Below are 16,664 nucleotides of genomic sequence, written 5' to 3' on the forward strand. Positions count from 1 at the left end.
TTTCGCGATTTACATCGATTCGTATTGACTTCTTTCTTCCAGATACAGATAACAACAACGATTTAATTACGTAAATGAAGTGGTATCACAGAAACGACGCGTGCAAGTAGTATATGGCCAGAACATCGTCCAAGGGCACATTTTGAAATCTGTCGTAAAGCGGAATGACGATTGCGTCAAACATGACAGCGTTTCCAATGATCAAACCTATAACCGAACCTACAACTACTATCACTATTACAAACTATTACCGACGGCTCAGAATCTTGGACCCTCGAGTTGCAACGGAAAGAAGAAATTGCATTTACAGTTTAACATCGGCTGCGACGTCGAATCGAAAGTAAATTATGGAAATCGGCAATTCGTGACTTAACAAACTCCAGGAGAATTGGAATTATGCGAAGATAGCTGAAAGCACGATCGTGCCGATCGAACACCGTAAAATCTGGCAAATTACCATCAAACCCCAAGGAAACGAACGACTTTCAAAGAAGATTCTTATCTACCGACTATATTCACGCACTAAGCAGTAACTTTGACGTGGAAGGATCGATTTCGCGAAGATTGAACTCCCTTTGCCAAAACGAAAACATCTCTTCCAAGAAAGAAGGAAAATAATCAGAATACACGTGGAGCTACGGAAATTGCATGTAGGTGGTAAACTTACGTTACTGGAATCTATTCAAGAAAAGTTTATCGCTTGGGATTTTGCGAGAAACCCTGCCTGCATCGTAAAATTCGAATAATCTGGATGAGAAGAAGCTAAGAGGAAAATACCAGGAGATTCTTTTGAAGTAAAAAATCGTGGAAGATAAAGAAACCGTTGGAACAATTCAGAGAAGGAACAGACGATAAAGAATACTTGATGTTTATTGTCACGAGACACGCGTAGGCGTATATACGTAATAAGCTGTTATTCAATGTATGCTGGAATCTAATCAGCAAATCAAATTCAACGACGCAGCTCCCTCCGACGAGCCGCGTTTCCGGAACGTAAAGAAAAGGAGGGCCACAAACCGTACACGAAGCGAACAGCAAAGAAAGATACATCAGAAAATTCCCGACAATTTCTGCCTATATTTTAAGAATTATGAAAAATATCCGGCTCATCGAAGAAGATCTTAGATCTTTTACGAGGATTTCATCAAAATCAGAAAAACACCGACGAGGAAAATAGCTTTGTGATCGTTCATCGATTCTTGACGGTAATGTTTATTAAGAAAACCGAAGGTAAGCGACGCTTTTATTGTTCCTTTTCTTTGGATACTTTCGACGATCTCGAAAGTTCGCGCTTGATGGAGCTTGTATCAAATAGGTGTAAATCTTGTCAATCAATAACAATTACGTCGTGACGTGTAATATTTACGAAGGTGGATGTACTTTTTGTCGATACTTTTATCCAGGTCCATTTGAAGAGCTTTCCGCATATATATCGACTGGCTAACACGTTTTATTGTCACGTGAAAATCCGTACAAAGGAGTTTTGTTGTACATAATACTTTTTATAAGTGTTTTTATCGGCGGTTATGGGGTTCCATTCATGTTGCATGTTATTCGAACTACGAGGTCGGTACAAACGTATCTGTGTAGCTAACACTGAATTCCATTTAACTGTTAACTGGTCTATCATACTAACCAATGTTTCTCTTTACCTTCATTCGTTTCTTATTTTTTCTTATTTAATCGTAATCGTTTATTTTAATCAATATATTCTTTCGTTTATACACCACGTTCAATGTTATAACAAAAGGTATGCATTCTGTTGAAACAAACCCTCGTAGATCTTCTATCTCGCGAACAACGTGGGTCTGCGGTTAACAGTTAAACTCCAATTAATACGATGTCACAAGGTTACCAGAATACAACAGAAAATCGCGATGTTTAATGTTTCATCGATTTATGTCCATCATCTTCGATTCGAGGTGACGGAAATCGTCGTCACGATGTTGAATAGTGTCAAGAAAAAAAAAAAAAAAATTATGTGTATTTCGTTCGTGTCTGTTACTAACCACGAAGACTCGAATATATCACTAACCTGATACAATGATAAAGCCTAGCAAAGGATATGTTGTCTGTAAACTATTTTAAGGATGATGTATCGTTCGATGTATTTTCGTTCCTTTTCACGAAGTAACGCGATCAGGACGATCAGCGTGACTTCCGCTGAAAATTCTCTTAGCTCGATGTGTGGCAAGTACATACCAATGACTGTCGACTATGGAAATAAAAAAGAAGCAAAATCTGATTGGAAAGAGGACAAAATGAATAAGTGTCAATTAAATCAACGCATCGGAAATTTCATTCCATCGCCGTGGAACACTAACGGTCGATGACACTTTGATGTATACATACACGTATATATATATATTCTGTCTATATATCTACATATATACAATAAATACCTATACACGTACGCTCTTACGCTATTAAATAGTCGTTATTAAAGAATCGACCAAAACAAGATGAAGAAGAGCTCTGTAGGTATTTTTAGAGACACGACACGAACGAGGCACGTTCACTGAAAGCGTGTGTTTCTTGTTCGGCACGCGTGTCATCTAAATGAGAGTATAAACGTATAAAGAAAGGCTCATCTTCAGTTCTACGTACGACGTCCATGATTACGTGGCGATTCGAAAACGGGTCCATACTTATAGTCGTCCGTACGAGTAAATGTTACTAATCTGTAATCGTGTACACTTTGTCGATGTAAACAAAAAAACAAAAAAAAAAATGTGTGTGAACCATCTAGTTAAACAACTGTATTCGTTAATCGCGCTCGCGATCGTTCTTTTGAGTTTCGGCCAAGATGGCGAATGAATCGTTTCAAAAATCAACGTACAATTTTCAGTCGAACAAAAAACAAAAGAAAACAGTAGACGAATAATGCGAAGATGTTTACTTGCTCTATTAAATTGATATATGTTTGCCAGTGACTGTGTCGATGAGCTTATGACACTTCGTTGAGAACGCAGATCGTTTATTAAATTGCCGACAGGAAAATCAGCGGAATCGTTGCCCGATTTTTGCGAAAACCGTGCCTGGCGAACTGAAATCAACTGGAAATTTCATTTCCGAGCTGTCAAACGTATACGTGTACCGTGTTGTGATTTATGAGATGCAAAATTCTTTACCATCGTCTACTGACAATTTGGCTCGACAGGAAAACGCACTACGACTGAATCAAACGAAAAAAAAAGATATTATTTGGGGAATTTACAATCATTAACAAAATCAACAGATCATCCTATATGCTCGCATAACAATAAGATCGAAACGGGTAAGCACATACAGGCTGCAGGCGCCAGGCACGAACCTCGTCCGTGTGCACAACGAAGTACAAAGAGAAAGAAAGAATCAGCCAGAAAATTTCGCAGAAATTCACACACATCGCGTACATGATAGAATTCAACTCGGAGGCGTATAAAATTAGAGGTACACGAAGTGAAAAAAGGACTTGAATATGTAGTTACGTCTGAAATTTAACGCGTAACACGCACCAACGTTTCGAGGGATTTTCTAACGAGTTTCGTTGAATCTACTCGAAACGATGTTTTACAGGAGTCTCGTGGGATCTACGACACTACGAACGAATAGAATTACCGAGAAACGAGAACGCTCAACTTCCATCTGCACTGCTTGCCGGAAACAAATATGTACTTATCTTCGATCATTCCATTCGCTTAAAACATTGACTATCGCGTCATGGCAAAAATCACAGACGTAAGTGCGTTCACCATCGAATCTTTCAGAGTCACTATTTACGCGATAGCTCGTATCGATAAAACTTGGTTCACAATCGTATTAAGGAATCAACGAAACGAAGTATTCCCATGACGTGGTTACATTGATTAGCTGAATAGCAGCGAAACAGTTTGCTCATTAGTTGTTTCACGACAATTTATCGCATACAATTAATCATTACAGATTTTCGTTACCGCCGTTCACGGCCGTACGAGTAAGTGTGAACGAACGAATGGCACGAGTGAATGCGTTATAACGCTTGCTAAAATTTTACAATGAAGATTATCGGGAAATCGTGAAAACGTAAATCTGTATTTGCCTCGCCTCCCTCTTTCTGTAGAAAAAGTTACATAGCTTGATTTTCGAATTCGCGAAATAAAAGTGAAGTGGAACAAACGGAATACGACCGAATACGACGACGATTTTAATCGGGGCCGGTAACTCGCCATTTCGATAGTCAGCTGAAATCGACAGGCGCAAATAAACCCACCGTTTCGATATTCTTCCGAGGGTGACAATATTCGCGGAAATATTTTTCGCAGACGCGAAACCAGTGATACCGGCCTAAGGTATTCTGAAATTTCAATTAAAACGCTGCGCGACGACAAATATGAAATTAATCAACAAAATGATTTCGCGATTTGATTTAACATTTCCACGAATCCCGATGCCCTGTAAAGTGGATGTAATATAGATCTATACATATATAGTATATACATGTATATCTGTCTCTGTACGTGAGTCGTGAAAGAGAAATCCTGTTATTCTGTACGGAACCGAGCTACGATAGGACACAAGGTTCCTCTTTGGCGATCTCCTCTAATCCGTAGCACGTAAGAATTAACAATTGTGTTGATATATTTAATATAAACGTGTCGTTGGATTTATATAGAATAGAGAGCTTATTTATTTTTATACTGGATGGTTTGATAGCGTCCTATATATTTAATTAAACAACGCGCAAGCGGCGAAGAGATGCTATTTATTATTATCGCGAGATTTCTTCGTTTATTCAGATTTCGCTATACGCGTGACTCGCGTCGGTTGATTTTGTCGTTGATTAACAGATCGTCGTATTAATTAAAATAAATATCATACATGTACGTAATAATACATAAACGTAATACATATCTTGTAATTATGTGACAAATATAACGTTTTTCAGTGAGAACATTTTAGAAATGCGTGAGGTGCGTTTAGTCGTGTCGTAAACTATTTAAGTAGTGGTTAGAATTATTTGCACGCACTAACATCGCGAATGTGGTCCAGGCTTTAATGTAGAATTCACGTCGTTAACACGTTCCAGTGTTTCCTTCCTTGGTACCCGAAAATAGCGATGGAAACCATCCAAACGTTACCAGATCAATCCAACTTTCATTTTGCGACCTTGAACAACACCCCAGTACCATTGTAACTTCTATATCTATATCCATATCGCGCAGTCACCCTTTCCAGCGATACTACAAACTAATTTCCTGTCCCGTGCTTCATCATCGATATTATTACGCCTTCGTTCAAGAAACAGAAAAGTTGCCAGCGCTATTTACGGGGCCGAACCAACTATATATCGCATATACATCGATTACATTTTTCTACACCATTTGCACTATACCAACGAGCATGCTACGACTCGTGTTCTTTCGATATAAATATACCTCATTAATCGTCCGTGCGTAGAGAATACGAGTTGGGAGATCGCATCGTGCGCGAAATTAACATCGAAAGCAGTACCTCTGAGGGCGAGGCGCCATAACTGAGCGCCAGCTCGTACACGCGTATTCTTGTTCGACCATTAGTTTCGACACGGCCGTTAATTAGGCCGACCGATTAATACGAGCGAGTTAAAAAAAAAACGAACAAAGGCAGAAATGAAACGATATAGATGCTAATAAACAGTGCACGTTGCAACATGTCCACCAAAGTACTCTGCGATTACTAGATAGCGCCGTGCTGTTATTGATTTTCCACGGTTTATAGAGGATAGCAAGAAGAACGCTACGTCTTTTTCCTTTTTTGTTATCGGTACGATCGCGATTAAAATATGAACTGCTATGTGTAACGAATGGCTTCTTTCAGAATCGAATATCAAGCATACGAACAGGAAAATGAGGAGTGAATGAAAATAGGATTCGTATTGAATAAATAAAACGACCCTATTTTGTCGCGAGAGTCGGCAACCCCTTGTACTCGCGTCGGGGCCGAAGTAGTTTCATCTTGATATTCTTTCGCGAAGCCATTCGAACGAGTACGGCGCGAACGTTTGTTTGTCTAGTCGCTCTCGTTAATATGGCCATTTAACGTGTTCTCGTTTGCCCGAGAAATTAACGCCTCAGCTCGATTCATAAAAGCGTGTAACATCTACACACCTCCGCGTCTACCGAAGGCAGCTCGTCTCGTCAAACAGCCACACGAAGCGGAATTGCACGTCAAGCAGTCATCGCTGTCGAATTACCATCGATCGCGTCACTAGTGACATTTTTCCTTACCTGGCGCGAACATACCGTTTCCCAAGGCCCACGCTCAAGCCAACAAGCAAGAGATCGTATTCACGCGAACCTGGCAGCGAAATATCAACCAATCATCGGGTATCGTCGATTCGAATACGAAATAGACCTTATCGGAGGACTGGCAGAACGTCCGAAAGGGAGCACATCGAAAATTATTTTTTTAGAAGCGCCATGTTTCGAATGACTTTACACCGCGACCAATTGTGAACCCGTACCTTATTGTTAGATCAATGTCTTCGAAACGACGATACATACTCGTACTTTCGGTCGACAAAGAATGCCCATACTGGTAATTATTCGTTGTTTTATCAATTCCGCTGATTTATCGTGTTGCCAGGTGAACAACAGCTCGTATAACGTTTACACCTCGTTTCCACGATAGATACACGTCGATTACGCTTCCGTGCGTATTATACTTAATCGTTGTAACGTTCTTACACAAAACAGTAGCGTGACGATGTGACACGATTCGAGCGTGTATAACGATCTCTTGAAACGTGTCCCAGGAAGTTGTACATCTTTTGTGAACGCACGGTTGCACGGCTCATATATGGGATGCGCGTCGCTTTTTGTTCTTATATCCCTGTTAGTCTCTTTATGACTACTTCGTGTTATAACTATAAGTTACGAGGCTATATTTCATTGCCGCAACCAAGGAACAGGAAATAAATTCACAGAGAATACTTAATAACGACATGACCGGCAGTAAATGTAACTTTCAGAGGAAGCGTTTCGTCAATAAACGTTGCGGCTATTTAAAGTAAATTGAACCTCGAATTGCGACGTATTATCTGCATGTAGCAGGCGACGAGACTTGGCTCGACACCATACAGTACCGGAGCTTATCGCCTCGACATGTTTCGTTAAATTAAATTACCCTCGAAACCGGCGATTTCGCCTCTTCCTCTCCATAGCTTACAACGCCGACACCCATTGCGCAGCTGCTGCTAATCAAGCACGCCTATGATACAATCTATCGCGCGTATCCCAATTACGTGATACGAGCAATATTTCCGTGCTCGCGATAATAAAATTCAAATAAAGAAGAGTCAAAGGGAAAAGAAAAAAAGGAAATGAAAAAGGCGAGAAGAGGGAAAGAGATGGAGAAGAATGTCGGAACGCGTTCCCTCTACTGTCGAGGAAAAAATGTGCAATCAAACGACGGAGCAGTGCCAGTGCACGCATATCCTTGGGTCCGCGAGCAAACATACGCGTGCACGTTATTTATCTATCGTATCTATCGCTGTAGAATCAAGAATGAATCGAGTATGTAAGAAGAAATTCGTTTAATTCTGTACGTGTACACTTGCGATATTAACATTCAATTTGCGAGTAAAACAATTGTAAACGATGTGGTGGACTCATATTGTGACCCATTTGTAACGTAACCGCCGAGTACTGTGAATAAAAAGTGTCTACGTGGTACGCATAGTGTCTACATTCAACGTCTGAAACAACCTCTTTGACCTAAATCATTGTTCATCTTCAGGCTTCACGTTCCCTTTTCTTGTCACATCATATACTCTGACCATTTCGTTATTACCATCAAGCACCGTGATATGAAACGCAACGAAGACGAAGGGTGGAGCTAGTGGAAGATCTTCAAAAGTATACGCGTTGGCCTCTTTCGGTCAGAAAATATTTTTCTTTGATGCTTCTCGTGAAAGTACAAAATTGAATTAAAAAGAAGATAAAACGATACCGGTGGAATGTTTTAGAGTAAGTGCTTTTTGATAGCGTGGGAGGAAGAGTAACGAAGGGGAATGTTCGCGTAGATTCGTGAACACGGAGCTGATAAAATTCGAAGTTTCCAACGTCGTCATAAATATAAAGATCATTGATTGAACAAAGAGGCGAAGGGAATAATCGTGATTGTCCGACTGGCAGAAAAAATGATCTAATAAATACAACGTATTAACGCAAAGGAACATTGAAGCACACGATTCAAGACAGTGTGAAGTTAGAATTAGCATAATCACGCTGCTTTTTAATTTCAATGCGCTACCATCGATCCACGTACTCGAATAATTTTTCGAACAATTTTTCTATTCGTTCGCTTCTTCTTTTCATACTTGTTGCAGTTTAGTAAATTCGTGCCTGGAATATTTAAAAAATTGCTATAACCACGGTACATTCTTTCACGTAGATATAAGCAAGATAAAAAAGGATAATAGGATAAAAGTAAGTAGCAGCGCCTTTATCGTTGAGCTGCAAATCAGCGTAGTCCAGCGCTGCGTAGTTGCTCCAGGCAAATACGGAATTCAATCTAAATGTAAATATAGGTCGAGCCGTATTCCGGAAGGACGAGTTCGGCCGCGAAAAGGAGGATACGGAAACAACGGGGGATGAACTCCGTCGAGTGTGCCGTTTCCGAAAGTTGCCGTAAACTTTTATTCCAACAGCCCTTCCAGCTGCTATTCCTGCGAACCTTCAACGAAGGAATCATACAAGCATTATTACATCTCTAGAAAAACATAATCGACAAAATCACGTCGAAGAGTTGTCGAAGAAAATATTAGATTGTTTTGCGAATTTTGTCAATTTTTATCATAAAATTCCGGGAAAACATTTTCTACAATCTCTCCTGAATTCGAAACTTGATTTTCCATCTTCCTCAGTGATTTGGGATTTGGTTAAAATTTGTTGACAAAACTCTTTCTCTCTCTCTCTCTCTCTCTCTCCTGGATCCTTGAAAAATTATTGGTACGTCTTTACATTGAAAGATTGCAAATAACTTACGGAAGTGATTTTCGGTTGTCACTGCTGCTTTACTTGTTTCTCACGAAATTCAGATTCCTGTGTTGTCATTCTTTTATCATTCTGCCGAAAGATCAAATACCAATTAAGGGAGTAAACGGTGAAAAAGTAATGTGATTTTTACATTGTTAAGAAACAATCGAATTGACGGTAAGAGAAAGACGTAATTATTTACCGCGACCACTGGTTTTCGTTTTCCTGATGTATCATCAGAAATTGGAAAACATAGTCACAAATTCGCTGATAGATCTCACGTAAGGCGCTTAAATTCCATTGGCGAAGGATCGTCGCAGCGTTTTACCCGGAAAATGTAAGAGGATTACCGATGTGGATGCCGATAGTTTGCAGAAAATAGCGCTAGAAACCTGCTCTCTGTGACACTGACGCTTTCTTATCACGAATAAAATGACTTGATGACGAATGAATGAATGCTTCGAGTACAAGTAAAAATCATTTTATTTCTTCCCAGAACTTTGACGATCATCCATCAAAGTTATCGTATTTTTGTGTAATTTTTACGTGACGAGCTCTCGATTTGCTCGCCGATTTTCGCCCATATTCTCGTCGCCCAATTTTCCTGCATAATTTGAATTTTTACTCGTTCGGATTGTGGCAAAAATCACTGAATTTTCCCGTGTTCCCTAGAGGCTATGCAAACTGCTGTGAAAATCGAAACTGTATAGTGAAATATACACACACATACACCAGGCAACTTCTAAAAATTCTGACGAATTAATCACGCATTTGTCGCGTGAAATCTTTGTCGGCCAGAACAGTATTAGATTAGAGTGTTTGAATATCCAGTTAAATCAGAGAGAAAGTCGTACGAATTTTTCTCCGTCGGAGAAACCAATGTTAACTGTGTAACCGACAGAAATCCCCGAGTCGGGCTTAGAGTCGGAGACTAAAACTCTGGACTCGTGTTTCCCTTCCGAGTAACTCGAGTGGCTGCTTTAGGGGTTGACATTTGACGACGCGACGATTTTATTCGAACCATACGCACGCACACGCGGCAATTCTACTCGTGTCACGTAACACATGACCTACGAAAAAAGGATCGCACAAAGGAAACCGCTAGGAGAATGCCTGAAAGAGGTGACATTAATTCTATGTAGACGTATGTATACGTGTACGTGTAAATGGTCGTGTTCGTCCTGACAGCCATTTAATCGTCGCGCATAAAGCTGCTGCGGTCAACCAATTAAAATTGTGGGAACCGCTCGGATCGAATAATTTTACTACGCAGTTGTTTATCATGTGATATCATTATGTCGTGGAAATCGTGCGACGGACCACGGGTTTATCGATTATTGTAACGATTTATTATCGCAAGGGTTTCCCCTCTCTGCAACGTAGTTCATGGTTTTCTAATAACGATAAAGTGGTCTTTGGAATTCCTGTCGTTATGAATCTTGATCGATAGTATATATAATCGATAGTAGGCGTAGAATTGTTTGCTCGATGTAGAGCAAAGCGAGTTTTGACGCGCCAGCGTTTTACACATATTTTAACAATACGTTGCATTATATGGAAAAATACATACAAGTGGGTGCTGTGCTCGTGACGAATAGAAATTGCGAGCATATATTTACATACACATATATGTATGTACACGATTGACGCTCTTTTATTTCTATGTACCGTTGCAACGCGCGAGGGAAGAACGCACATCTGCATCGACCATTAAAACTCGAATATTCATCCAAAATAGGGTGCCATAGCAGTTTCAAATTCTAAAGTAGTTCGTTTACTTTGTGTTCGTTTGGTCGTTTATTTTCACAACGACGACGCGTTGGTGGCGCCAGTCAGGAGGGCGAAACGATGCCACCTTAATGTCCTTTGGAAGGGGCGAATCAACTCGATGGAACAGATTATGGAAATTTATTGCGCGGTGTTTCGAATAGGGTCAAGGTCGGTCAAAGTCGAGCACTGTTTTAAATAATTCGAGCGTAAGGCCGCTTGGATCCCCAGTTGCCTCGATTCCTTGTTTCCCCATGTTCGACTTCCGCAAATAATGTCGCTCTATTACAAGGTCGATTCATTATGATTCGGAACGTTTCGTTTAGTTAATAAAAGATCGCCAAACTTCGAGGTATGTCCCTAACCAGGAAGGTTTTCAATCGCAGCAGGATTCCATGAAATTTGTAATCGTTGTAGACCTATTTACGTCGAAGCGGAACATCGATAGTCAGAAAGCTGAAAGCGAAGCAAGTTTCATCGTATCATATATGTAGCTACAGAGTGAGCAGTTCATCGGAAATTACAACTTCGAATAACTTTTGTTACTCGGATAACCTCTGGCAATATGATAACGACTTCTATGGCTCTGGATGCGTTCAGTGACCGCCACAAATAATCTCACGATAAATCGTGAAACGAGACTGTTCCGAGTTTTATGAGTGCCTCTCACGACGTTTCCAGAGAAACAGTCACGAGCAAACGCGACAGAAGAGTCAAAGTACGCGCCATTCAGGGTGGATACGAGAAATGTGTGGAGGCTCATAGAGGATGGTTGATCGTGAGATTTAGAAGACGAGATTACTCGTTGTTGAAACCGTCAAGTATAATACAGACAATAATCGCTCGTACTAACAAATTCGCTAAGACAGTGTATAATCGCTAAAATATTCTCTGATAACTCGTTAATAACTGATGGATATTTCTTCGCGCGACTAACTAATAACTGATTGATTACTGAACTCCTTACGGTCGCGTCCGTTTATTTATACTGGTCAAGGGAGTACCGGAAAAATCAAATTCGTCTTTGTTTGACGGATGCACGTAACGGTGACATTGTTTTGCGTGGAGTTTATTTATTATTACATTATGTGTATCCTAACGATATTGATACTCCAAAGTAAAACAACAACATGATTCGAATTGTCCTTTAGCTCATGTGCCGCTACAAATGTAATCAAAATCAAATGATTACCCTTATCTCCCAATCCAATAATGGGCAGAACTTATGGCTGGCAGCCGGTTGGATCTTATCGCGAAAAGTTAATATCCTGTTGAGCACGTCGAATACGTATGTTCGAGCTTATGATTAAAGAGGTAATGCAATCCGGTGTCGCGTTACCAGCCATACTGGCTTGGACGCAACAATCGTGGTACTAAACTCTACATGAAGCGGTATTGCACAAAAAGTTTTTCTATTACAGGTCACTTAGTGGACCATTAACTGGCTGTAATGGATGCTTTATACCAGGTAGAAACTCCGGCACCGTACTTTCTACCGAGTGAAACTGCTTCCTCTCGTTTAATGTATTATACTTGTTCTTCGAGATCGATACCCTCGGCAATGAATGTCGTCATGAGTCGATTTACGTGAGATAAAGTTAACCGTTTAGCAACTTAGCATGATCTGCATATCATTAATGGGTCGTTCGAACAATCTGTCGTTGAGACGAAATTCTATAAAAGAAATCGCGTTGGATATTTGATCCTTCGTTAATTTCGCCGGCGATCGTTTCGAATCTCTTATCGTTTAACCGCAAAGCTGTGCAAATTGGAAACGCAAACTCACCGTCGGCAAATTGAAATTTTCCGCGATTCTTTCTCTCTCGGGAGTCACGTACAGGCCGTCGTTCGCGCTCGCGGGTGTTATACCCGGAAACAAAGAAAAAAGAAAGAAAAAAGAAGGAGCGGCGACAGTAAGCTTCGAACACCGACTCTCTGAGAATCGTAAACTAAATTAAGTCGAGTTATCGTAGCAGATTGTTTCATCGGTTCTCCGTAGAACAGAACGAGAACCGGTCCGCGTTGGTTCGAGTTTATCGCGAAATCTGACATCTGCCGAAATGCACAACGATCAGCTCGGATCTAATTCAGTTACGAAATAACAGAGACGCGGAACAGATCGGCGCAATAGGGAGGGTTAAACGGCGTTGTCAAAATGAATTAAGCCTCTCAGATGAATCTTAGACGTGAATGTTGAACAACGACGCTTTCATCCGAAACCTCGAACCTGAGCTTTTCGCAGATGGGGCGGCGCGATTGCATTCCCCGATGCCGTTTAACCTCTTCGATACATCGATAAAGGAAGGGTGGCATCTATGCTGTTTCAAAGAAACCTTCGATCGATCCTATATGAAAGGACACATTGTAAGGAACAGGTAAATGCCCTGCAGACATCGACAATGTGTACAACGTTTGGATATTGCGGCCGATGATGGTTGTTCCTGCCTGAATTTCTCATTGTCCCCATTGATGAGACTTACTCGTTGATAAATCGACTCATCCTCGACAGCGACGACCTCGAATCGAGATCAATTGGTCTCCATAGTTTATCCGACAGATAGTTTGCCTAAACCTCGCTCGAAAGTTCCATTAGTTGAGTGTTAGCTAACAGGCGTATTCACGCTTGTTAGCGAATAATTTGATCGAGATGCATCCTTCTTTTTTTCTATTTTTCTTTTTTTTTCCAGTAGATAGTAAACGCACACACTGAACCGTACGCCGAGAATCAAACGTATCGATTGAGCGAAATTCGTTAAAAATTCCTTTCATTCGTAACTGGCTCGGCTAGAAATGGATCGTTTACGAAAAGGGAGAAAGAGATTAACAGGGATTTCTGGCGGAGCAGAAGTTAGCTTAACTTTTCGAGGTGTTCCTTAGGATGATCACGGTCGCGTAATTAAGAAGTTTAAAGTTCAAGGGAAAAGTACGTTCAAGGTACGAGAGGAGACTGGTTGCGAGTGACACTCGTGTAAACACGTGGCTGATGGCTATGTCGCGTCACCTCTCGCCTCGAATATTTGCTGCTACAAGTTTTTCGCTCGACTGAATATCGCACTTCTCTCTGTACACAGTTGTCAAAGGCGCGAGCAGGAACACCAACAAACTCGGTAATTAATCTCAGCATCAAGGTTTCACGTTTCCAACTTTCCAGCACTTCGATGTCGGATCACTGCGCGATTCGAAAAAAAACAGTCGATTCTTAAAGGCTTACTGGGATTATCGCTTTAACGAACAGATTTAACTTACAAATTTCAAATAAACAATTTAAATCGACTAAGATGTAAAAGAATTATCCAAATCCAACGCGATATTAAGAGAAGTACAATAGCCAAAATGAGTTGTACGTTTCTTTACACTACGTATATTTCCACTCACGACTAAATTATCACATTTCCAGCCCACATTTTAACCCGAACCGGGTCCATCTTTCCACACCAACCCCTCTCTTTCGACGAAACCTGTCGCAAAGGCGAGGCAACTGCCGACAGGGTGGCGCGATACCCAACGTACGGTTGTTCAAGAAAAAACTATATTTATGGTTGCAACCCCTTGTTTCCTAGGCGCTCTCTTGCCCCAGCTTTATTTCTCCTATTCGAAATCGCTCAAGCATACATCGAAAGACGATTTGTCGGGCGCGGCACGCCCACCGTGAACAACACACGCATTCGTACGATTCGCGATGAGACCGGAAAACCGGATCCCCAGTCAACCGGAACTTTTCACGCGGCCTTTGCCTTCAGACCGCAACAATCCCTTCGCTATCGTTACATCTCGTACGATATATACAATAGCGACGATATCTAGGATTATATTATTCGCTTACAAAGAGGTTAGTAGGAAGTTAATTCCGATACGAATATCTTTGCAAATAATTTTCGAAACAATGTAGTTTTCTCTGGATTCATATGTTCGTTAAACCTTTGTGTTAGCAGAGAAACTGGTCTTCAAACAATAGGCATCTTCTATCTAGGATAAAATATTGTATCACAAAATATAATAAAATTATCTATCCAAATTATCATTGAAGAAAGATAATATATATTACAAATCTGAGTTAAATAATATATGAACGATGTTACAATGTTTGACGCTCCGTTTCTACGAGAAAGTAACGTAATAAATTAAAACAATATTAAACTTTTGGGTATTCATAGCATTGTAGGATAACAACTGTGTGATGTACTTTTCATATGCTTCCCCGCATTACGAACGAGGCGTTAGATTTAATCTATCAATTCCACTGCAACGCCAGTCACTGCAGTTTCAAATAGCATTGGATAGCATGTGTGACTACATGCACATAGCGCACCGTTTCCGATGCAATTTTGTTGTCTATCACGCTCAACGAGCGTGCATGCTCACGGGAAACGCGATTCACATTCGCGTAAACCATTTTGCGTGGATTTATGGTCGCACAAGCAAAGATTCACTTTAACGTTTCATTTAATACGACGCACGTTGCGATCGCAAACGTTGTTCTCGTTTCCTCACTTTCTTTTACTGCTTCTTGCCACAGATTGTGAAATACAGAATTTCGAAATTGTAACATTACTTCCGTCAAACCTATAATCTTAATAGGTGTAGTTATGACTCTATCGTCCTTGATGATTTTTTACATCTATATCATTCTTCAAGAAAATTGACGATATTATTCGCACTAAAAATACCACAGTGAACAAAGTATACAATTTATAGTTTTTTCTCTCGGGGCAATGATCTTTTTTAATTTTGTTATTCTTTAACCGTCGGTAGTTCCGATAATAGGCAAAATATGAGTATCGCGTTGCAGTATATAACTCCTGTTTTCTCGTATACATACTTGCAAAGCACGTACGCTTGGAAAACGCACGCTCCGTCGGTCATGGGAAAACAGCCGCCTTACCCAAGAATAATTCAATCTACGCTTGATATTTCGTGATGCCTTATGATGTCGAATGGCTCCGTAACATGCATGCGATCGCGTTCTAGCCATCGCTACGATAGCAACATTTTCGCACGGCTCTTATCCTTTTATTTATCAAATTCACACGTCCGATTCAGGAACGACAATGAAAAAATTCACTTCCAACTAAAGGTCACTTCTGTATGATCAGTCCGTTTATATGTTAAATAACGCAGTTTCTAAATTAACACACAAAGTCCGCGGTAAAATCAATTTTTACCATAAAAGCCTGTGTTTTCTTCTTTTTTCTTCTTCATAAACACGCAACAATTCTGCGGCTAGAAAGTACGAGTATAAGAGAGACTGGAGAAAAAAATTTAATATACCATGCATGAAAGAAGCGAGTGAACGCAGTGAAGCAGGTAGAAGATATGAGAAACTAGAGGAAGATACAACGAGGATAATGCAAAGACACGCAAAAGAGCGAGAGACGAACTAGTAAACAAAAGGAAGAAGCGAGAGAAGGAGAGCTGGTAAAACTTGCCCTGGCTTTATTGATTTCGTTCTCTCGCAGTCGGAGGGTGGCTATCATTGAGCATTTGCTCTCTTGCTTCTTCACCGGTAGCTCGTATCGGCGAGAATCGCCGGACAACGGGCTGAAACAAAACGAAGTGACGGAGGATGATCGTTAAGAGAACAAGGAGACTTTTGATATCTCAGCTTCGATAGCCGAACTATGATTTGTTACGCGTAGAAGCCATTCGAAGTTCGTCCCACTTCCAAGAGAAAATCATCATTCCCTTTCCTGAACTCGCACGGGTATTTGCGTGCTCATTTCCTACCAACAGTCACGCAGAGTCTTTGAAGACGGGACCAATGTAAACCGTATACAGAGTTTACAGGAAATTACCGCTTTCCACGGGGAAAATTATAAAATACGGTCCTTCCTGGAAATCGTTATTCGTGGGAGTTTCATGGAAGCGGGAGCTTTTTGTACTCTCTAAGCGTAAACTTTTCAAAGAACACCCCTTATTACT

At 40.6% G+C, this 16,664-nt stretch overlaps 1 protein-coding gene across 1 annotated transcript in view; it reads left to right on the forward strand.

Annotated features, from left to right (window-relative positions):
- Nucleotides 1–7,673, forward strand: part of LOC139988666 (uncharacterized) — a 35,431-nt gene extending 27,758 nt beyond the window's left edge. Inside the window, exon 8 of the mRNA XM_072006333.1 lies at nucleotides 43–7,673. Coding sequence (XP_071862434.1) covers nucleotides 43–52 — 10 coding nt within the window. The 3' untranslated portion in view covers nucleotides 53–7,673. The remainder of the gene's footprint in view (nucleotides 1–42) is intronic.
- The last annotated feature ends 8,991 nt before the right edge of the window (nucleotides 7,674–16,664 follow it).

This window comes from Bombus fervidus, chromosome 7, assembly GCF_041682495.2.
Source record: "Bombus fervidus isolate BK054 chromosome 7, iyBomFerv1, whole genome shotgun sequence".
NCBI lineage: Eukaryota > Metazoa > Arthropoda > Insecta > Hymenoptera > Apidae > Bombus > Bombus fervidus.